Source organism: Pleurodeles waltl, chromosome 6 (genome assembly GCF_031143425.1).
Source record: "Pleurodeles waltl isolate 20211129_DDA chromosome 6, aPleWal1.hap1.20221129, whole genome shotgun sequence".
Taxonomy (NCBI): domain Eukaryota; kingdom Metazoa; phylum Chordata; class Amphibia; order Caudata; family Salamandridae; genus Pleurodeles; species Pleurodeles waltl.
Genome location: NC_090445.1, coordinates 1,605,188,894 through 1,605,214,152, shown reverse-complemented (window position 1 = coordinate 1,605,214,152; position 25,259 = coordinate 1,605,188,894). Strand labels below are relative to the sequence as shown.

At 42.6% G+C, this 25,259-nt stretch overlaps 1 protein-coding gene across 1 annotated transcript in view; it reads left to right on the top strand.

The window, feature by feature from the left end:
* Nucleotides 1-25,259, top strand: part of LOC138301222 (ficolin-1-B-like) — a 129,738-nt gene that overhangs the window by 22,566 nt on the left and 81,913 nt on the right. The window contains exons 5-8 of the mRNA XM_069241467.1: nucleotides 1,611-1,664; nucleotides 6,394-6,441; nucleotides 9,622-9,675; nucleotides 12,442-12,495. Coding sequence (XP_069097568.1) covers nucleotides 1,611-1,664; nucleotides 6,394-6,441; nucleotides 9,622-9,675; nucleotides 12,442-12,495 — 210 coding nt within the window. The remainder of the gene's footprint in view (nucleotides 1-1,610; nucleotides 1,665-6,393; nucleotides 6,442-9,621; nucleotides 9,676-12,441; nucleotides 12,496-25,259) is intronic.

Below are 25,259 nucleotides of genomic sequence, written 5' to 3'. Positions count from 1 at the left end.
TAAATTCCAAAGCAGGAAAGTTGGATTTTATGAAGTCTGGTACATATCGGCCCAAACACCGGGCCTTAGACATAAATTTAATGTCAGAGGGGTGATAAGACTGGAATGAGGACTTGCCACTAGAGATGTGTTGGTAGATAAAATCTGACTTTACTACAGTAGGTTCAAGGAAAACTCTGCTCCAATCTCGATGCTTCCGTGAGGATATATTAATAGGGACAAAGGTAAAACAGCGACGTTTGAGACATTAATAACTAAATGTGCACTTTGTGATCTTAGGAAGGATAATTCGACTGTACCCAGGGGGAGCAAAATCGTCTTATTGAAAATAACAATAAAATGTTGAGTTGTGTTGACGAACATGAAACCCCAATGAACCTAAAAACGTACTGTGTAAATGCAAAGAGGTGCAGTACACCAGGATCACAGAGAGAAGGGATGAGAATGGGATTCTTGTGTTTTCAATTTAGACATATAAATAAGGCCTGGGAGTAATTTTAATTACGCCTGAGTCGTTTAAGATATTATTCATTACTCTTGTGATGCGAAATTACTGGAAATACATGATTGTGCCTGCTGGAGTAATTAAGAGTAATTTGGGGCAAATACCATACGCAGGAGAACAGGAACAACAAACTTAGAGAACACGGGCAGGTGCTGGCTGCTGCTGTTGGTGCCCTGTTGCATATAGCTCTAGTTTCTTAGCACAAAATGAATCCACTGGTCCATTTTGAACACAAGGTTGCTTTGGTGCTAGGAAAATCGCCGCAAATACTCGATTACGCTCCTCGTGTTACTACGGATAATTATATGTAATTTTGCAGTAAATACGTGTAATTATGCTAGAGGCAGTTACGCGAGTTACGCACACCCCTAGCCACAGCATGGGAATTAAACAGATTTGCTAGTTTGAAGTGTAGATTATGGGATACAGGGTAAGAAACCTTCTTCCTTGTTATATTTGCTTGTTTTTGTTCAGGATTGCCAGCTCGTATCTGTTTTATCCGTCTTTTAAAACCATTACGACTTAGTAGATGAGGCTATGCGTTGTGGATATTTCTAACACGATGTTCTGCAGAATTGTGTGCACCCATGTTTGCAATAGGATAACTGTCCTATGCAATTTATTTTTTAGGTTATCAGCCGTATGCAATTTCTTTTAAAGTGCTGACATTGTTAGTGATTGTGGAATGGAATGTAAACATAATATATAATCACCGCTTATAGCGACTTTTTTTTATTTTTGGGGGGAGAATAGATCCAAGCAGCGGTCCAATGTATGCTTACAGGCGATTTTAAATTCTATTTGATAAGAAGTAAGCTGCTGCTAATGGATGTACTTTTCTTGTACACGCGGTATATGTGGTTTTCATATGTATAGGCATGATAACTCTTTGGAAGCCCTGCAAATAATACGTTTGGTGCATAAACCTACCTAGCTTTCTTTTTACGAGGCGTCTCTCATTATTAGATAAGGGTTCAGACTGAACCCTTAAAGGAACGAAAGTGAGAGGCCTTTTCTTCCCCTGCAGTGTTTTGCTGCAGGAATGTAACGTGAAAACAATGAGCTCTGGATAATCAGGTTATATTTTAATTTTGTTTATTAACAGGAGCAAAGGGCGAACAAGGCATTGCTGGAATACCAGGTGCCCCTGGATCTAAAGGTGAGAAACTGATCGATTCATTCATTTGATGGACAGATATGGTTCGCCGTTATTAATGATTTACAAAACCAGTGGCGGAAGGTAATTTGTTTAGGGCAGCGGTGCGGGCGGGACACACATGCACCCTCACACTCATTCATTCACACACGCTCGCACACACATCCATTCACAACACTCATCATCAAATATTCAAACATACACGCACTGAACATTTATTTAAAAAAACACACACTTACCTTCAGCTCTGCCTTGAAGGTCCCAGGAGGGTTGGGAGTGCAGCCTTCCCTCGCTGGCTAACCTAAGGTCAGCCAATGAGGGAAGGCAGCAGTCCCAACTCGTCACAGAGTGGCATGGGATCAGTGAGACTGCTGACCCCACCCACAATGTGACGAGGTGTCACTGATTGACACTCAGTTCTGGGTGCTTCAGGGCTTAAAACCAAAGCGCCCAGGTCCGAAGCAAACTGTGACGTTCCCCCTCGTCATCAGGGGGAGGGCCTTGGGGCACCTTTGCTAAGCTGAAGAGTTCACGCCGACCTGGCTGTGACTTCTTCATTTCAGCACAGTTCAGTTCAGGCAGCCGGGAGTCTCCAAATAGCGCATGTCTAGCTCTTGGCTGTCTGACCTGAAAATGAACAGTGCCTGTCAGGCTGACCTTTGCTCAGCCTCATAGACATTCTTCTTGAGGGGCAAAAGGTGGTGGAGGTGGCCTCAGGCCCAAAGGATGAGTCGCAGCTGTACAAAACCATGCTATATTTGTATAGACTGAATAGTTGAGTCTGTGCACATAATAGAATATTTTCTTGCTTTGCAGATGACTAGGGTAAACAATAAAGTGGTAGTTGGGAAGCTTAAATTAATCTCAGCACAGCCACTTCAGATTAGACCTAGCCATGTGGAATTCAGTCCCAGTACTCCTCCAATAGAAATGCCATACCTGAACTGCCAAGCCAGGTCCTCTCTGAAACAAAATACAAGCAACCCAAAGCCAGTTTCAACTTAGTTGGGGCGCTTCAGACAGGTGCAGTTTGGCTTCAGAAGCACAGTGAGCATGGGACTCAAATCTGGCCATACTACGTCACACATAAAGCACTGCCCTGAAGTAAGGAAGAAAAGTGATGGGTAGAGTTCTTGAATTAATTTCAATCACTTTTAACTACATGGGCCGTATCTCGGTCCATCGTTTTTCCCATTTTGCCACCTTGGATTAAGCCAATTCAAATGCAAATCATCCTTGGAACTGCTTCAATAGGACAATTTTAGTCCGAACTGCCAAGCCAGGTTCTTTCTGAACTGGAACACAAGTGACCCAAGACCGGTTTCACCCTAGCTGGGGCTCTTCAGTCAGGTGCATCTGGGTTCCAATGATGCAGTGAGCAAAGGCCCACACCTGGATCCACATCTGTACATGCCCAGACATGGGTCCCATGCCCACAGTGCCATAGGTCTCAAGCTAAATCTCACTGACAAGACCTACGTCTGTCGACATCTACATTAAAAGGACCTGGACTGGCAGTTCTGACTGGACTGTACCTATTGGAGCAGGACCAAGCCTGATTTGCACAATGCGAGTCTCTGTTAGAATGGGCCAACTGGCAAAAAAATGATCTGGAATGTGGCCTTGAGCAATCGCCAGTAGATGAGATTAATTCAAGCTTTTCTTCTATCACCTTGTTGTTTTTGCAGTAGATGCCCGTCATATGGTGTGTATGCCTAGATGTTTGTCCTGTGCTCACTGTGCCATAGAACTCAAGGTATATCTCACAAACAAGGCCTAAGTAGTTCAAAACTGGTCTGAGATTCTTTTTGATCCCATCTGGAGGGGACCTGACCTGGCAGATCGGGCTGAACTGTTCCAGTAGGAGCATAACCAGCACGGAGTCACATAATGTAGGTCTCTGTGTAGCGTGGCACAGTGGTTGAAATGAATTCAAGTATTCCTTCCATCACCTCATTATTTTTGCAGTAGATGCCATATGTGTGATGGGCATGTCCAGATGTGGATCTTGTGCTCACTGTGCCATAGGACTCAAGTTGCATCTCATGGTCAAGACCTAAATAGGTCAAAACCGGTCTAGGGTTTGCTTCTGTTGACATCTGGACAGGACGTGGCCTGCCAGATCTGGCGGGTCTGTCCCTATTGGAGTAGGGCCAAGAATGATTTGCATAAGGTGGATCACTGTCTAGGAGGGCAATTTAGGCTAAAAACAATGGTCTGGAATGTAATGTAACATAAGGAAGATTTCTAAAGTGTCCAAGAAATGGGGTCAAGAAACTGGGACCTGATAACAAATTTGAAGAAACCCGAAAAATAAGAGCCAGTTTTTAATATTTTCAGGAATCTTCATCAGTTGGAGATGGCTCTCAATCTACACCATAATTGGTTCCACAAATTATCTCCTTGGACCGAAATAGAGCAGACTCCTCTCTGGTTCAAATGATATCTTAGGTAGGGAGCAGGCGACCAGAGTTGGAGGATCTTAGGGCCAGATATAGAAAGCCTTTTGCACGTCGCAAACTGCGAAAAACGCAGTTTGCGATGTGCAAAAGGCCTAACGCGATGCACAACCTCAAATTGCGAGTCGGTACCGACTCGCAATTTGAGGCTGTGACTCACAAATAGGAAGGGGTGTTCCCTTCCTATTTGCGACCGCATCGCCATGCTGAGTTGCTTTGTGACCGCGAATGCGGTCGCAAACCAACTCGCAGTTACCACCCACTTGAAGTGGGTGGTAACTCATTCGCAAAAGGGAAGGGGTCCCCTTGCCCTTTGTGAATGACGAAAAAAAAAAATTTTCAGAGCAGGCAGTGGTCCTGTGGACCACTGCCTACTCTGAAAAAACCGAAACCAAATGGTTTTGGAAGTTTTTCTTTTTGCAACTCGTTTTCCTTTGAGGAAAACGGGCTGCAAAAAGAAGAAAAAAAACTGCTTTATTAAAAAAGCAGTCACAGACATGGTGGTCTGCTGTCTCCAGCAGGCCACCATCCCTGTGTGTGCATGGCCTCGCTATGGGGTCGCAAACTACGACCCACCTCATTAATATTCATGAGGTGGGTCTTTGCGACCCCATATCGAGTCGCAGAAGGTGTCTGAGACACCTTTCTGCATGCACTTTTGCCAGTTGCAATTTGTGAGTCGGTATGACTCGCAAATTGCAAGTCGCAAATTTGTACTTACCTACATCTGGCCCTTAGTGCTTTTCTTTGCGGGTGGGGATAAGTAGTGATTAAATTTTGGAGGCTGCACTGACCACTTTTGTAAAATGCACAGTAACAAAGGGATAGCGTTTTAAATTGTATTCTCTTTCCTATAGGAAGCCAGTGAAGGTCCTTAAGTTTGAACGAGATGAAATATGTTTTAGGAAGGTTTAGTAACAGCCCGGCTGCCACATTTTGAGCTAACTGCAGTTCCCGAATGAGATTGAGAGGCAAAGCTACATAAAGAATATTAGCATTGTCTAATCTTGAAGTGATGAGTGCCCGTGCCATAATTATTCTAGCAGTTTGTTCGAGGAACCTAATCACTTTCCTTGGAGTTTTTGTCATGCTGAAGCAAAATACAGCAACTGTGATAATTTGATGCTTGAAGGATAACTAATTGTCAAACGTCATTCCAAGGTTTTTGGCCAACTCAGGGATGGTTGGGGGCAGATCAGGCTCAGCAGGCCACCGATTTTCAATCCGTAGTTGTTGAATTTTCCACAGAATAAATATTTCAGTCTTCTCTAAATTAAGTTTTACACAATTGTCATTTATGCAATAGGATACTAAGATGAGACATTGCTTAAACATATTGTGGCAAGATGTCAGCACACTGCATAATCCGATCCTGACAAGACACCAGCTCACTGGAAGGGGATACAATGAGCTCAGTGACCAACTTAGTAACCAACACTGCAGATCATGGCAGCTCAAGGGATCACATAGATAGAGTGGAGGGTGCAAAGATGATTCTAGAGATGAACTGCAAATGTTTGTCAGTGTCTCAGCAGAGAAACATCCTCCAAAAAGATGATGACAGGCCCCATATTCAATACACCAAGAGATCAATGAACTGTGTCCTTAAAGACTTGCCCTCCATTCCAGTACAATCAACATCAGAAGTCAATTTAACCACGTTTGTCACTAAAACCTTTCAATATTATTGCAAGCAAAACTAGAAGATTATTCACTTTAATGTGCAGTAGAAGATATAGCCTTGCCCATGGCCACTAACATGCCATCCAAAGCCCTGCATCTCTTCAGGAAAAGGTTGCTCCCTGGTAGTCCAAGCAGCATCAAGTACTGTGGGTAAGCAAAGTATCACATTCTAACTTTTTTATCTTTGCTTCTAAAGCAAATTGAGACAGAGAAAATGAATTATTTCTCACTGTCAAGGAACAAAAACACCTGGTGCTTTCAAGACCCTTCAGCCTGCAGAGACATTCATCTAGAAACATTGCTTTTTGGCCCTTAAACGGTGACTCATCCTTGCATTCTGAAGTAATGTTTGTCGACATGCAACCTTCACATAGTCCACCCTACATGACAATTTGCATATTTTTTAGTTTTGGTGATTCTAAAACAAGATAATGTCACTTTCAAAAACAACTCTGTACTGAAATGTGTTGAGAAGGAAAGTAGACGCAGTCTATTAACATCCAGAGGTCGATGCTACTCTTTCTTGCTTTATCTTTTTGAACCTCACTTTTTTCATTGCAGTGTTTCCTCTCACTTTTTGTTTGTATTAGGAGAAAAAGGAGATTCAGGACTTCCTGGAGGACCTACTGGGGAAACAGGTAAAGTTGGAAACGGTTTTATTTTGTTTCTATTCTATCACACTCTGGGGCATATTTACAAGAAAGTGGTGCATCAGGCCCAATAGACCAATTTTCTTGTGTGCCCCTACTGCCACCTAATGACACCATGGTTGCACCGTATTTACAACAGCACACAATGGCGGTTGATAGGTCAATAGCATCAGAACCTTTGATGCTATTGCGGCTCTTTGAAGGATTAGTGCCAAAAATGACGGTGATAATTTTGCAAAGTAAAGGGAGGCCTATTGAAAACAATGGGAGTGTCATTTTAACGCGTGCCATAGGCAGGCGTTAAAAATGACGCTAAAAATGACACAGTGAAAACTTGTACATTTCACTGCACCATTTTTACAGGCCTCCTAACAGGGGAACGCCCCCCTTGCCTACATTATGCTTGGCGCAGGCATAATCCAGGGCGGCTCTTCCGCTAAATCACAGGAGCGTCGCCCCACTGGATAAAGCTATGTAATTATCATTTTATTTTTCCTGGGAGTAAGGGGCGGGGCTTGGCTGAAGCAGGCCCGAGGAGGGCTGGAGGAGGGGTATGAGCACCACAAAGTGAGCATGTCTGTTTGGCCGGATGTGTTGGGCCGGCCAAACAGACTTGCGCACTTTGCATGTTCTCTACACGCTGTATTACACAGCTGAGTGGAGAACATGCACAGCCTCTCACTCCCAGTCTGAGCGGCGAAGCAGGCCGCTCAGACTAATCACAACGGTGCTGTCATGCTGGTGACAGCACCATTGTGATTGGCTGGGAGCCTGTGTGCAGCCGGGAAGAGGATGAGGACGAAGGGGAGACGAACGCGTCTCCCCAAGGAGGTAAGTAGTTTAAAAAATAAATAAATGCTGTTCTTTTTTTTTTTTAACCCCCACCCCGTCCCATCGTGCCGCACCACCCCTGTTTAATGGCAGTTTCCACTGGCCATAATGTGGTATAAGAGGTAACAAAGGGGCACAATGCATGCATTGCGCCACTTTGTGAAAATGCCACGATGAAAAGGCCACCTTAATGCCACATTAGCGTATAAAAATGATGGTAATGTGAAGTAAGATGGTACAAGGGGCTTGTAAGTATGCCCTTCTATTTCCTGATGCCTGTTTCAGGGCACTTTTGTGAATGTCAAATGCACATCAACATGTAATGCTGCACGGGGACAGACCAGCTAAGACTTTACAGATTCATTGTGATGTCATTGTCTATGCATGGTTCGATAAATGTGAATCTTTAACTCTTTCCATAGTTTCCCAGCATTAGTTTTGTGGTGTAGGTTTTGTAGTAAATTAGTACATATCTGCAAGCATCAAACAAAGATGCGTCAACCTCAAAAACATTCACAGATCAATAAAAGGATGTTCAGTTTCATTTGAAAAGAGATTGGATGTGTCTGGCAGATGGATAGGCATGGAAAAGCTGTGAGTTGTAATCTAGAGTTGAGTTTTATTGAAGGTTGTGTACTAGTAGAATGCCTTTGAAGTCAGATAATGTTCAATGGTACCTGTAGAAGGCTTTAGGGAAGTGATGATCTGGTAAAGCATGTAATGTTTGATATGAGGTGGGCAGCATACATTTGGACTTGTTGAAATATGTTGCCTGGGAGATCCATGTAAGTTCCCTTCCAGTGGCCAAGCTGAGACTTTACAATTCCAAGGATCAAGGCATTCATTCCAGTTGAAAGAGTTGGGAGAAGCATGATTTAACCATATAGATTTTAACGGCTCACTACAACCTTTTACTTTATCATCCAGCAGGAGCAGTGGATTGTAAATTATTACTTGGCCAAGGCCATGGTGACCCTGTACAAATATCTCCCATTGGCTTATCGTTTCTCTGACCTAACAGCCCTCCTTTTCTTTCCGTTGATATATTTGAGCTCGGCTAAAACACTTCTTGAGTTAGTCAAAACATAAAAGTGTAGAAACATTTAATATTTTGGCAGAACTACTGCTCCATGTTGCTCTTTTTGTCAACATGTAGGGCAATATGGCTTGATGATCCGTCAAACACATTTTAGAAATGGTTTCACATAAACAACCCTTTGCATCGTGTTATCATGTAAACTGACATTGTCCTCTAGAGATTAAGGGCCAGATGTAGGAAGCCGTTTGCATGGTGCAAACTGTGAAAATCGCAGTTTGCGCCATGCAAACAGCCTTCTGCAATGCACATTCACAATTTGCGAGTCGGTACCGACTCGCAAATTGTGAATGCGACTCGCAAATAGGAAGGGGTGTTCCCTTCCTATTTGCGACTCGCAATGCAGAATTGCTTTGTGACCGCAAATGCGGTCGCAAAGCAATTTGCAGTTACCACCAGTGTCACACTGGTGGTAACTCATTCGCAAAAGGGACCCCTTCCCCTTAGTGAATGTTGCCGTTAATGTTTTTTCAATGTCCAATGGACCACTGCCTAAACTGAAAAAACGAAACTAAATGGTTTCGTTATTTATTTATTTTTTTTGCAACTCGTTTTCCTTTAAGGAAAACGGGCTGCAAAATAAAAAACAAAACTGCTTTATTTAAAAAGCAGTCACAGACATGGAGGTCTGCTGACTTCAGCAGGCCACCATCCCTGTGAGTGCAGGGACTCGCTATGGGGTCGCAAAATGCGACCCACCTCATTAATATTTATGAGGTGGGTCTTTGCGACCCCATAGCGAGTCGCAGATGGTGTCTGAGACACCGTTCTGCATCAGGATTTGCGATTCTGAAATTGCAAGTCGCACCGACTCGCAATTTCAGAATCGCAAATCCTGACATTGCTACATCTGACCCTAAGTGAATTCTACTTGCGCATGCCTGCCCCCCAGGTACACAGTCACATGTACATGATGCACGTGCAATGCCAACAGACTTAGGGCTCCTTAGGTGAGTTTTACAGCTTTGTGCAGCTGGGCAGGATCTAGCAGTCCTTCTCTGCTCCTGGGGACTGTAGGAACAGGTCTATAAGCTTCATGCTCCAGACACAACCCTCATGCTTCTTATTGTCACTTCAAGAAGGGATGGATTGTAAACAATATGCACTTTGAAAAGACAATTCCAAAAGTCTGACAAGTAGGCCATTGCTTAACACAGGTTAATACTACTGCAGCTTGCTCTACGATGGAGCATCTCTCCTGTTTCAATAACAATATCTTCTCAATGTTTCTTGATATTCAGGACAAAAAGGAGAACCAGGGATTGCAGGGGCGGCGGGGCCACCGGGAGCAACAGGTAAAGCTTTAAACAGTTTTGTTGTACATTTTATTTTGTGTCTTTTGTATTGTGCTCTGTCACCTGATGCCTGCTTCTTGGTAGTTCTGAGGATGTCAAACATAAATCAGCACCTCACACACTGAAGAGGCGGAATACATGACAGTTTGGGGATCTAACACTTTGAGATGTCTGTGCAGGGCTTAAGAAAGGCCGGTCTTCGACTCTGTATAGAATTTCCAGGGGTAGGTTTAGAGGCGCAATCTCTGTGTCTAAAATCCCCTTGAACCAAGACGTTTCCTCCTCAAAAGCATTCAGACGTCAATAAAAGATGGTCAGATTGTGTTGCACACAGTGAGTGCTTTTGGCTCGTTTATAGAGATGGAATGGGTGGGAGGGACAAACTTGGGTCGAGCATCGATCAGAGGCCGAATATTGAATATTGACATGTTTACATGTGTTATATATGTGTAATTACGTTTCAATTTTAGATGGAATCAATTGCAAGACATGTTATTCTTTTGTACCGCTGTATGGGCATTTACCAAAGCAATAGAGCTATCCAGCGCTTTAAGTGGGCTGTTTGTCTTGTCGGTGCTCAGTGGTGGCAGTTCTATAAACCAGCTGTTGAGATGGGTCCCTATTGGGCTCTCCATTTTTGCCATCACCCTGAAGGTGAAAAAAAATCTTAACTGGGCAGCAGTACTACCCTTCACCGGCCTTTGATGTAACTTCAAAGAGACTCGTTATCGTTATTTCACAGTCTCATCGTTTAAGAATTGAAGCATTGTCAATATTATAAACAGCAAAGTAATTGTTGCTACTTTTCCTATGTCTCTAACAACCATTGACAAAGCCAAAAGGCCTGGCTTTTTTTAGGTGTTATAGCAGTTGTTGTATTATATATCTGGAAGAAAGAAAAGAAGGAAGCTGCAAAATACCATTTGGGCGGCACACTAATCTATGCACAGATTTTTAGCTTACATTTTAGGCCACTCCCTTAATTACACTGAGAGTCCCCCAGTTTTTTCATCCCACTTAAATCCATGGAGCTATCAGAATCTGTATCATCACTTTGTCTCCTGAGCAGCATTTCTTCCTATGCTAAAATGGAAACATAGGGTCTTATACTGCGGCGGACCTGAGTACTCTGTCAAGTAGACAGGGTTACGACCGCCGTATTTAGATGTGTTGCAGCTGTGCGGCCAACCACCACGACGGACTGCTCTTCCTAGCCGTCAGGCTGGAGGGCTACTGCCTATCATATTTAGATGTCACAACTCTGCAGGCCGTGTACTGGTGGTGGATAGCTCACAGAGAGAGCCTGTTGCAAGGGTCAATGCACAGTGTACAATGGCAGTGGCTATCGAACAGAGGTAAGTTACACACACACTGTACCTTAGCCATGGGTGTCCACCTGCACAACACACTACATAATTCTATTATCAATTGCCAATCCATTACAACGCAACATGTACAAGCATAAAGCACACGTTACCATACAGCCATGACATAACATACACACACTATTGAAAGAACACCCACATACAGCACAACCACAATAACCAAACACAACTGCACACTCATGAACACAGAGACCATCACAGAAGAGCACCAGTACACACATCACGACAGCGACCACCACACAACAACACTCAACTGAATGTTGCACACAGCAACACAACACACAACAAAATTACACAGCAAACATCAGATCCACATGCAAGTGGGACACATACTGACATACCTACATCACCCACTCCAGCTTCCTCTACCTCAACTGGCCAATCCACTCACACACATACATGCACAGACTCACATTCACAACTGAAAGCACAACATTACAAGTACATGTCCCATTGCAATGTGCACACATGGCCATAGTTGACAAGTGTGATGTTATACCAATTTTGGTGCAAGCATTTATTTGGTAATGAATGTGAACAATGTGTGTCATATACCAGTGTGTCCCCATCAATGTCTGACATAGTTGTTTTCCAGATATATGCATGTCACAAGTATTTTTTTTTAAATTACTGTGGCATATATATGACTGCAGTCCCGAGCTCATGAGCAATGACAAAACAATGTGCACAGATTGCTTACCTTCGAGTCTGGCGATGGGGGGTTGTGTGTCCTCCTTGATCCAGTGGAAACAGCAATGACAGGTCTTGTCCAGTCAAAAAAGGAAGTGGAAACAGGAAAAGGGTAGGTTTACCTCATTTATGCCAACTCAGGTGTGGGGGTAGCACAGCCACAGTTGCCTTGGCTGGAAAACACATTGTAATCTGCTTGGTGGGAAAAGTGGCTGGGGCCTCACCGCCAGGCATTATTTCCAATGGTGCCATCGACCCGGATGGAGATACCTGGTGGAGATGGCGAGCCTCGGGCAGTCTTCCGTCTATGGTCCTGCCAACATCTAAACAGGGAGGGTGGACGGCCAAGGCAGTGGACATGTTTTCTGATGGAAAACCAACAGTGGGACCATTAGCTCCAAGATCTAAATCAGGCCCCAATACTTTATGGGTACCCTGAGTTAATGATAACCCTTGTTTTTAAACAGTCAGTGGACGCTCTGCAAAGAATAGATTACTCACCCCTGTGATTGTTGCATAAACCCACCTAGCAATTTACCATAAAGATTAAAATAGGGTTCAGACTGAACTCATTAATGAAACCAAAACAAGAAGCATTTACTCCCCCTGCAGTATTTTGCTGCAGCAATGTAACATGGAAATAGTGAGCTCTGGATAAGTGGGTTATGTTTTTCATTTTGTTTATTAACAGGAGCAAATGGCGAACAAGGCATCGCTGGAATACCAGGACTCCCTGGATCTAAAGGTGAGAAACTGATTGACTGATTCATTTGATAGATGGATCTAGCACATCCATATTGATTATTTTCAAAACCATTGTATTTATCAGCGTTTCTACTGGGTGTCCTGCTTTACTGAGAGAAAATAATGTATTTAGTGATGTGCTGATGAGGCTGACCACATACTGGGTGCTGGATTCATGAGGCTGAACATACGTTAGTCTGGGATGACTCAAAGAATCTGTGCACACACTGGACAGTGATTTGCTGATGACGGGGTAAACAAAAAAGTGATTGTGGAGTGCTTGAATTAAGCTTAGCCAGGGCCACCGCAGTTTGGACCCAACCGTATGCAATTCAGCTTCGGTTTTGCTCCAATAGCAACAGTCCAACCTGAACTGCCAAGCTAGGTCCTCTCTGAACCAGAACACAAGCAACCCAAGTTTCACCCTAGTTGGGACTCGTAAGTCAGGTGCAGCTTAGTTCCACATATACGTTTTGTGCTCTCTATGCCATAGGACTCAAGCTAAACATCACTGATAACACCTACGTAGGTCGAAACTGGCCTGGGGGTTCTTGTGTTCCCACGTGTAGGGGATCTGCCCTGGCACTTTAGGCTGGGCTATACCTCTTTGACCAGGACAAAGACTTATTTGTATAATGTAGGTCTCTGTAGAATGGTACAGTGAGAAAAAACAATATTCTGGAATGTGGCTTTACACAGTCGTCAGTGGCTGAGATAAATTCAAGCCTTCCTTCCATTTTGCCTTTTTGTTTTTGTAATATATGCCCTATGTGTGATGGGTATGCCCAGACATGATTCCATGCTCAGTGCACCATAGGACTTAAGCTATACTCACTGATGAGACCTAAGTAGGTTGAAACCAGTCTGGGGTTGCTTGTGTTCTCATCTGGAAGGGCCCTGCCTTGGCACTTCGAGCTGGCCTATTCCTCTTGGAGCAGGACAAACACTTCTTTGTATAAAGTTGTTCTCTGTGTAGAATGGCACAGTGGGAAAAAACAGTCTGGAATGCGGTACTGAGTGATCACCAGTGGCTGAGATTAATTCCTTCCATCATCCATGTGAAATAGGACTCAAGCTAACCTCACTGACAGGACCTAACTGAGGTTGCTTGTGTTCCCATGTGGAGGGCACCTAGCCTGGCTTTTTCAGCTGGACCGTTTCCGTTGGAGCATCACTAAGACTGATTTGCACAAGGTGAGTCTGTGTCTAGAATGGCACAGTGGCTGTAAAATGATAGAGTGAAATGCGGCTGAACGACAGCCAATGGCTGAGATCAATTCAAGGTGTGATGGGTTATGCCCAGACGTAGGTCAGGTGCTCATTGTGTCATAGAAACCAAGATTTACCTCACTGAGGAGACCTAAACAGGTCGAAACCAATCTGGGTTTGCTTGTGTTCTCATGGCCCAGCAGTTGAGACTGAACTGTTTTCTGGAGCAAAGCCAAGACTGATTTAGATAAGGCAGGCCTCTGTCTAGAACGGCACAGTGGGAGAACAATGATGGTCTAGAATGCTTCCTGAGTGATCGTCGGTGGATGAGATCAATCCAAGCATTCTTTTTCTTTTGATCTCATTGTAGTTTTTGCAGTAAATGCCATAAGTGCAACAGGCATGCACAGACATGGAGCCCATGGTCACTGTATTGCTATACTTAACTGGTGAGTCCTAAGTTGGTCCAAACCAGACTGGTGTGCTTTTGTTTGCCATCTGGAGAGTACCCAGGCTTGCTTTTGGGCTGAAGTGTTTCTACTGGAACAGGACAAAGGCTGATTTGCATAAGGAGAGTCTCTGTCTAGAACGGCATAGTATGTGAAAAACGATGGACTAAGCAGCTCAAACGAGCGCCAGTGGCTGGAATGAATTCAAGCATTCCTTCCATCATCTTGTGGTTTTGCAGTAAATTACCTAAGTATGATGGATTAGGCCCAGATGTGGGTTACCTGCTCAGAGTGCCAACTCAGTCAAGCTATGCCTCACTGATGAGACCTAAGTAGGTCAAAACCGTTGTGGGTTTGCTTGTGTTCTCCTGGCCTGCCAGTTGGGGCAGGAATGTTCTTATTGAAACAGGACCAATACTGATTTGTCTAAGGCGGGTTTCTGTCTAGAATGGCACATTGAATGAAAAACGATGTTTTAGAATGGGTTTGCGAGCAATCTTCAGTGGCTGAGATTAATTCAGTCATTTCTTTCATTCCCTTGTTGATTTAGCTGTTGACTTGGAGCACATATTTCGCCAGGTGGCACTATTGGAAATGAGCACACGCAGTGTTCCAGTGGGTCTGTGCAAATACTGGGTAGTGATGAAAAAGGTGAACACATCTCGGGCTGTGCACTTCCAAGGATTTTGAGCATATACTGAAGGATGTGCTGTATTGATGCTGTTAAGAAAGTATTGCGAGGATGTGGTGTTCTGAAGAGTCTGACCAGCTATTTAGCATTGAGTTGTACTGATGTGAATAGGAACATATTGATTTATTCCAAGTGGTCTTGAAGGATCTTGGGCAGTGCTGAGAAGCATGAGTTTCATAATGCACTGATCTGACAAGTCTGACCAGAGTGAGATGGCAATATGTCCTGCTCTGAAGATCTTGAGTCACTCATTCTGTTGATTAAAAAAACTGATTTGTCTTCTGCGTTCTTTTCATTTTACGTTTGTGTGGTACATCTTGAAGCCAAAATGCTTTTTGTTTTGTGAAGCATGCATGTTTTGTATTTGGTATTTTATTTATTTGTTTGTTTATTGAATAGTTATTAAAGCCATTATAATATATCAAAATAATAAACCCATCACAATACTTTACAATGATCGATCATTTAGGCTTTTTGTTCACCAATATTACAATTATAATGATATCTCCTTATGCAGCCCTTTGTCTCCACACCAAAAATAAAAATATATTAATCATGAGAATGAACAGTTTATTGACTTAAATTAGCAAGCAAACCCCGTAAGGAAGAATGAGCAGCTCTCTTGTACTGCCATTATGACCTTTCCTGTCATAATCAAGTATTAGTCTTATGAAATAATTTAGTAACAGCTGCCATTAATTTTATAAACCCTACTAAATGCTGGATATCACTCCAAGTTTCAGAGCATGTTTGTGCTAAGGAACAGCTCTGTATCATAAGAGGAGTTTAAAAAATATTTTGCATTACTTCTGAGAGAATCTTCTGAGAAAATTGTTTCATCTTATCTCACACATTAACAGTGCTACATAAAATATCGCTACCTATTCTAAAACTTCTTGAAAAATATCTACAAAACTGACCTCTCATCAAATAGAGTATTAGGTATTTTGAAAGATTTAATAGACCCCCAAAGTTGAATCCAAGAATAGAGGTGCTCCTGCTCTGCTTCAAACCATCAGAACTAGCAAGGATACGAAGACCTGCACTTAGGACGCTTCTCCAATTGGATTTATTTAAACCCGAAAGTCCAAAACAAATAGGACATCAAAAGGTGATTCTATTGCCAGTCAAATTTTTATAACTTAGAAAAATGATCTGACGAGAAGAAAAGCAAATTCACAAAGAAGGACAACATATATTCACTTAGGCAGTTCTTTGCAGAACCAACGACAGAAAGTAAAGAAGGTGAAGATATTAGAAGGCAAGAAATTGAAAATAAAGCTGCCCCGTAATGAACCCCAAACATCTTCAAAGGATATATTTCCAGTTTGCGGAGGGAATCAAACAAAAAAGGAAATGTGGTGCAAAACCTTAAAAGACCAAAGGAAAAAAGGAAAATGTAGAATAATGAAGAAAGGCTCCCTCCGAAACAAGCCACGTTCACTCACATTAGCAATGTACCCAACACCAAAAATAGAGACAGAGGTACATGCTGTGAACTTTAATAGTAAGATGAACAACGTATCTAACAGCAACTGATTCTCACCACTTATGGTTCATGCTTATTTTAAATCTGACATTGCCAAGTTTTTTCACCCCAGTGGTCCTCAATTATAAGTCAGTTATACAATAACTCAAGTGTCCATACCCAGTTAGTAGGCTTAACTTCATGAACGAGGTTGAAATAATTACAAGGACAATTAGATAACCAAACGTTAGTTTGTGTGGACTTCTTTCCTTAACCCACAGGGTACATACATCGCTTTACATTAGTGAATTTGTTGTGCCATTTCTTCTTCACATTCTCTAAATACTACAGATGTGACACAGGTTGCCTAGTTATAAACAGGAGGTACCTCAATAACAAGGGTAACCTTTTTGTCAAAGGCAATAACTAAAGTGATTCTATGAACTCAAGACTCTTTTCACATAATATGGACTGATTCAACCCCGTTCCCAAGCTGTATACAAGACACACACACTATATTTCAGAACCTAAATATGACAGGGTCTAGCTCCATGTCCTTCACAAAAAGAAACTTACACTCAAGCTCATTTTCCTGTCAAACTTAATAGTCCTTCTTATAAGGACTGCTAGGAAAGTACAGGCACTTCAAGGAAATGTGACGATGATCATTTTGAAAGTAAAGATGCCAACTGGAACTGGCTGACAGGAAGCTTAAATATGTAAAAAAAAAAAAACATTTCGACAAATGAAGTTTAACAGTGAACTATTGGCCTCCTGGAATTGTACAGGTTTATGTTAAAGACAAAGTTTTTATTATAGGAAAAATTAAATGTATCTATAATTTGCTTGCAAGAAACCTGAGCGTTACATCCCACAGTCATTGCAGAGCGAAGCGGATTGGGGGCCAGTGGCAACCAGAGTGATCCGCAGGAGGTCAACAAGAGGCCAATAGGGGGCTTTGCTGCCGTCCCACCACTCCGTCACACTGCTCGCACCACTCATTCGAAGCTCGCGGCCACCCGCCACATGCAGGGGAGCACTCAGAAAGAATGGTGAGCAAACGTGCACCTGAGTTTGCCAAACACCAAGTACAGTGTGTCTCCCCCGACTCCCACCACCATACCATTTCACCCGCATAAATTGCCATTGTGTTGCAAAGCCTGGTTGCCTGCACTTGCTTGCTACATGTGCCCTCAACCATGGGATTGTGTTGGCACTGATCACACTGAGTCGTATAAACTCTGCTAGCAGAGGTACGTGATAGGTAGCAGTGACAGTGTTGGGGTGCTGTCAGAGAGGTTGATCCCAGTGGATGAGGAGGCAGCCAGTGTAGGTCCGGTGCTGTTTGGATGGATTAGAGACAGAATATCTGAAACACAGATATTGTGTGAACAGAATAACATGTCAAAAATATCGAGGGCAACATTATCAAGAATGCAAGTGCAAATAGGTAAGTGTAAATTTACTATTCTTAACTCCAGATTTACACACCTCACCTTGAAAATATATATATCATCAAGATACATATATTATATATAGTAAAACTTTACTTACCCACAGAAAATTATGTTCACAGTATTCTTGTCCTCGATATTTTTGATACAATATTCTGTCCTACGATTTTTGTGTTTCTGATGTTTTGTCCAAACACCACCAAGGACTACTCAAGAGCTACACAGAAAAAAAGTCCCAGCCAGGCTCTGGTGCAAAAGCACAGAGCAGATACATTTGTTGATCTCACTGCTAGCTCCACTACTAGCACCAACTTCATATGTGGAAAAGAAGGTCTAAGCTTTTGCAATGAGAACACGTAAATCAGAGGTACTGTATGCAGCCAACACACATCAGGGACCCCTCCCTCTATCTCACAGGACTCCTGTTTGGCAAACAAGCAGGAATCTGTACCAAATCCTGACATGGATAAGATGCACTCATCAAGAACAAAACAAAACAGAAAAGAATATTGCTTAGTAAGGGGCTTCTGCATCACAACTGACTACAGAACAAATAAGTCAGTTTTGGTAAGTGTAGGACAACAAGAAGAAACTGGGATGCCAGAGGTGGTCATAATGAGGACAATGAGTGAAGGATGGTTAAACGAGAAATACATCAATGTGAGCTTTGAGGTTGTCATTGCTCAAGCATGCCCAGTGAAATTATCTAATCCCATATCAACATTACAGTGAGGGGAGGTCCCACTAGTGAACATTTTAAATCTTGAAAGTATTGAAAGTGAGCATGGAAATTAAACAGCATCAGTGCACAAAGAAAGTGAACACAGTGATGAACATGAGGTGTGACAAAGATGGAGTTCATCATCTTTAGCCCATGCCTCTTTTCCAAGATAAAATCAAGTCCACACCCTTGCACATTAGGAACCTGAGCCACCTGGTACCCAACCACATGAAATCGGATAATAAAGCAAATGGCAAACCACCCCTGAGCAGGGCGACCACTGAGAGGACGTGGAGGAGGAGGAGGAGGAGGAAGAGGAAGACCTTGCTTTTGCAACAGCTCCACTAGAATATGATCTGCAGGACCCGCAGTTACGCTCAATGCAGGGAGATGAAAAAGACAAGCTGACTTAGCATCATCCCAGAACTCCAGAGACCTTGTTGCTAGACAGCCCGACTGCTTAGAAGTGACAGATGGCAACACCTTAATAAAAACACTAACAGCTATCATTAGAGCCGGTAAACATAATGATGACAAATTGGATACGTAAATCAATGCACTTGCAAACATTATCAACTTTCACAATGGCAAATGACATGAAATTGGAGCACATAAATCTATTAATAAGGCAGGTGCAGGACTTCGCGAACGATAAAGAGGTATACTGCCAGTGTGATTCCATAATGGAAAAGCTATCTACCATACCAGAGGTCATGTCAGCCTTTATACAGGACATGAAGGCTGGTGTCCCAACAAATTCAACAAGGAACAGCAGAGGAAACAACAATCCTGCAGATAGTCAAACAAGCAAGCTTGTCCCCCGCATCCATCGAACCACCACAGGAGACAGGGCCTTCTCTTACCTCGCCCCCACAACCTGGAACTCCCTCCCCACCAACCTCCACAAAACCAAAGACCTCCTACTCTTCAGAAAAAACCTCAAGACATGGTTGTTCGAACAGTAACCCCACCTTACCCCCCTCCCCACAAGCACCTTGAGACCCTCACGGGCGAGTAGCTTGCTCTATAAATTGTTTTCATTGATTGATTGATTGATTGACAGTGGAAAGCTTGAAACCACAAGCAGCAAAGGACATGGATGAGAAATAACTGCAAAATGCCACCCAATTAATATATACCTCCACCTACAATACAGGACAAGCTGAGATCCAGTGTCAACCAAGGAGTAAAAAAGGAAGCTCCTGGCCAAGCAGTATGTCTGCTTCAAGTAAAGGGGAATGGGATCATAGATAACTAATGGTGCACACTGTCTATAAAAAATAAAAAACGCCTAAGGAAATTAAATAACAACAACAAAAGGTTTGGAATCCCCGGTCCTGGCCAAATTAAGCAGGAACCTAAACCTTTTCCAATTTTCACAAAAAAAGTGTCTGATGATGAAAAGATCTGTGTATCACTGGACTCACAAAAAGCCCAAACGAAAGTTGCAATGAATGTTGACAGAATAGAGACTGTTCCACCAAGTATAAGATGCAGTTGGTAGAGCAAAAGAATGCTACTGGAGGAGTTTCCATCGGCCAACAGCTGATAGCAACAGTGGATGGGTAAGCTCAGGGTTCTGACCCCAACAACTTTGCTAAATCACCTCCTCAAATATAGACATATGCCAAGGAAAGTTCATCAGTGTCACCAATGTGATTATCTTACCCAAGAATGTCACCAATAAAAATAAAAATCTACAATGGGCGAGGGGAATTAAACAATCAACGACTCTGTCACATTAACTCTCCCCATGGACCAGGGAGGGAAAGCAAAGCCTAAAAGCTCAATATTTGAGCTAGGTAGGGCTGCAGGGGCAGTACCCTTAATTAAAAATGAAGCACAATCAGATGACCACACCAAGGATCCACTGAGGTTAAACAATGTGGCAACAGTAGAGGGATTTTGTATGGGACAAAAAAGGATTACATTATACCTGGAATGTGTCTCACAAGGGAAATGAGTCAGACATCCTGAATAGACAGAACAATTTAAGATTAGCTGCTGTTGAGCCTGGAAAATCTGATATCAAAGATCATTGAGTATGTGTCTAATAAGTCTAGGGCTTACAGATAAATAAATCAACATATTGAGATTGGCTTTAAGGAGAAAAGGTTCACTTTAAGTGTCATAAACCTGAAAAACAGCTGTCTAATTGGGGAATGAGTCTGCCCCACACCCTGCCTGGTACATATCCCAAAATACTGAATCCGTCTTGCCCCAACACACGCCAGCCCTCTTGGCACAACACCCTTGGCATTAAAACCATATCGGTTCTGAGGAACGCTATTGGGGCAAATGAGGACACCACCTCAAAAACCAAAAGTGGCAAGTGCAGCCATATGGGGATCATCTCCCTCATGACAAGAAGCAGTGCTACATGAAAAGGGGGAAGGACATTGATGTTTGAGGCACAATGTCAATCAGGTGGGGGAGATCTGTCTGTGCCCGCAAATTGGGAATGGTTGGCAGGGTGCTTATATTAGTGCCCTTAATCAATGCAAGATAAACAAAAGTGGGGCATAATTTCCAGGGGATAAAAATATGTTTCTGAAATGTGAGGTGATCTCTCAGAACATGAGAATAAACTAAGAGAGCTGGGGAAACTAACCAAGAATGACATTATCTGCCTGCAGGAAACATGGTGCATTGAGCCGGAGTTTCTCCTGGATTATGCAAACTTTTCAGTACCTGCCCTCCTATCCCAAAGTGGTGGTTGTCCAAGTGGAGGGTTTCAACCCAAATAAACAGCAGTATGGTACTAAATACATCCATGGTTTGAGGAGAAAAAGGGGATGCTATCATTGTGAAAATTGACCCACTTATAAGACAAAACAACAGAGTGAATCATACCTTAATCATCAGAAATATCTATCTGCCCTGGACAATCACACTGTAGCATGAGTCTGCAAGCACATTGATGAATTGCTTAGAAGATCTTAACTCAGAATATCCCAAAGCACACTCGCTGATTGGAGGCGATTTTAATTCAAATTTACTCAGAAACAACAATCACAAGGAATGGGAAGAGAGGGAGAATGAATATTGGAGCATTCCGTAAGTGGCTACCCAATACCAGCAACAGGAAACGTTTGGTGTATACCAGACGAATGCCTTGGAGACTTTAGGAATGCAATGTATCAACAGTAGTGTAAAATCGAATAGTCCTGTGGTATATAGTCAGATCTTCCCTTTTAGATTAGCAAGCCTGGACTATCTATAGTCTTCTATAAAACACTTTCACTATAAAGATGGCTTTCAGATAATCTCGAAAACTTCAAGTGACCATGCAGCAATTCTATGCAAGATCGCCATGCCCCTGGAAAGGTACCAAGCAACAAAGATGATTGACCATTAAGAAGACTCTGCCTCATTATAAAGAATAAACTGGTGGATCGAGCACCCCAAATAACCAAAATAAAACAAAACTTAGGTTCAGTAGAAAGGGATCTTTAAAAATGAAGGAAAATGAAGTAATAACAGGCTGGGCCATACTGATTGCATCACTCCAAGACAACTTAGCAGAACGCCCCAAAAGAAGAGCAGAGGTGGAACAAAATAGGTTGGGGCACTCTGAGGGCATTCTCAGGTATAAAAACCCTGATGCAAAGCATATGAAAGAATGAGTGAAAACACAGAGACAAGCATATAGGAGGCAGTTATGGGAGGAAAAATGGAATGCTGTGGAACTGACCTGGGCTAAACTTCACACTACTCTCAAGGCAAAGAATTCAAGGAAATTCGAGTGGGCTGGATAGAATGATAGCACTTCCGGATGTGGAAGGAAAGGTCTCCTCAAGGTTATTGTACGAAGGGCTGGAAATCTGGGCAAAAGAGAAGAAACTGATCCCATGGTTTCAGATTGGTTTTCAAAGGCATTGTAAGATCGAGGATAAGTTCCTGACCTTAACCTGCCTAATTGACTAAGCAATGCTGCCCAAGACTCAGCCTCTTAATGCAGCATTAATTGATTTTACAAATGCCTTCAATAACATCCCAGGAGGGCAGCTATATAAAAAGGAAAGGAAATGGCAGATACCATCCTACCTCTTGAAGGCCATAGAGTCACTATACAATAACGTAAATGAAAGTTAAATTATCAGCTAACTGGGCAAACTCTGGGAAAATCTATACACACACAAAGGATTGAAACAGGGTCACATCCTCACCCCCTTACTGTTTAATTTGTATTTGGCAGACTTAGAAAGTCATCTAGTTGTTTCAAGGATCTTCATACCCTAGTTCATCAAGCAAAAAATACAACTCTTACAATACGCAGATGACATGGGGGTACTTGATAACACTCAAATTGGGCTCCGGAGGTTGCTTGATGAGCTTGTACAATATTGCGCAGTAAACAATATTACTATCAGCCTAAAAAAGACGAAAACAATGATCTTTGGCAGAAAACTAGTGGTGCTTGCTTCATTGGAGGATCAAGATTAGGAAGACTAACAAGCTTTAAATATCTCTGTGGTATGCTCAGCGAAAGAGGGGCAGGAAAGCCCAGCTAGGCTCCTTGAAATTGATGGCAAAATATCTGATATGCAGGACGGCCAACTGAAGAGAAGCCTCGTATGCCAAAGCACAAACACACTATTAAGGGGGGTGACAAATGAGATCATGCCCACATTAACATATGGTGCAATGGCGTTTCAGGATCAACTTTATAAGCGACTAGATAAATAGCAATGTATCTACTATCACCATCTATTTTCACTCCCAGACTGCGCTAGCCAACCTTAAATAAGACTGGAATTTAAATTAACAAAGCAAGACCTGGTACTTCAGGCCAAATTTGTCTCATACTTTCACAATTTGAAAATGACCAGATTAGCTCAACGAAACACCTTCTCTGGGAGACATTCCAGTAGCCCTGCTCTCCATGTGCTCAGCTCTTGGGAACCTCAATCAGGGCCCTGAGTGCGGAACATCTAATAAATAACACCTTACTGCAGAGAACAGCACCAACATTATTAATTAAAGTAGCAAAGATAATTTCATGGGATCAGGACCATAGGCATTTAAGAACTAAATTTCACAGCTATTGGGCCGTGAACCTTTACACCCCAGGCACCCTACCTGAATATCTGAATTTGCCCCTCCCAAGCCATGCAAAGTCTACACTGATGAGAATGCACATTGACCTTATTCTCCTAATCTCTATTGGTATGGTCACAAGGACAGTGAAGGTGATGCGCAGTGCAGATAGTGCAGACAAACAGAACAGTCCTTAGCACATGTGATCTGCATCTGTGAAGCTCTAAAGCCCCTGAGACGCTGCTGGTTTCAGCCAATATTTCAAACTATAAATGTGGGGACATGTTGGGCAGCTGACTTAGCTTGCTTAAAAGAAGAATCAATTCAGCTATCTGAGCGCTTTTTAAAATTTATGAAAGCAGCAATTGGTAATCTAAAATGCCTTCAATTGCTTTTACACTAGTGGCCTTTTATGTACGGAGCACTTTGTCTTTTTTTGGCTGCACCCTACTGGCCTGGAGCACTTTGGACCAGTGGGGGCCACATTGAAGAACTAGAATAAGGATAATGCCCAGGATGTGGATTGGCCATGACAGGCATCATCTACCTGTGGAGTAAAAGTTGAGAGAGGGCACTGTTGACGGATAATACTCTGCTCCCACAGGAATTATGGATTAGGAAGTAATTTTTAACACTGAGCACTTTAGAATACTGTGCAGACCCATGGCTTCCATGACTAATGTTTTACGTGAGGCGAAGGCCTATGTGTTATGTCAGATTATCGGGATGAGGAGTTTGAGGCTCCTAAAACCGGACTACAAACTTGATACTTTTTCCTTTTTAAATACTGTTTTAATCATGTTATATAATTGTTATTTGTGCTGAGAAGTAATGATTTTAACTAATCGAACATCAATAAATTCACTCATTCATTCATTCATCCCAGTGTTCATCTTAACTAATACGTTCTTTCTAAGTACGCTTCTACAGGTACCAATGTCCGCTCATCAGGTGAACTTGCAATGCTATTGAAATCCAAATGAACATGGGTCAATTCACCCATACCCACAAAATCGAATTACCTGCTGTTAAATGAATTGCTTCTTCTCCTGAGAACAAGCAATTTAGACAAATATTATATTATAACGCATATATTCCACCACGGCCCTCCTATGATATTTGTTGGCCAGAGATAAAGTCTGAGACAGAAGGTTTAGTTTACAAAGGTAAAATGTTGAATTGCTGTTAGTAGATGAATTCAATGTGAGCATTCCTAATATGACATGTAAATTATTGGAAGATGAAAGGTGTTTATCAGATTAATACATTTTCAATTTGAAAATGGCTAACCAAGTAGCTGTTTGAAGGAAATGGAAAGAGATTTGTAAAGTGCACTATGCCCGAAGGCACCAAAGTGCTATTGCCAGTATAGAGAGCAACCGCAACAACCAGAGAGTTGCAGTCATCGGAGGGGAAAAGGCAAGTTTATAATTGCTGCCAGAAAGCTACAAAGGAGTCCAAACTCGCAATGTGTGTTGGCAGGCTGCTACCAAAAAGGAGCACCCACCCCATCAGGCTTTACGTAATCTAGGAATGGTCACCTTTCTAAGAGAAGATGAACTGGGCTGTCTTTTAGGGGTGTGCCAGTGGAATGCTGTTCTCAGAGACACAGGTCCTTGATGGTGGAGAGCCAAATGGACCATGCAAAGCACTGTATATATCACACGCTTCCTAACTGGCAGTCAGTGAAGGGAGAGCATGCCTTCCCTTACTGAGAGGTGTTTAGGTACATT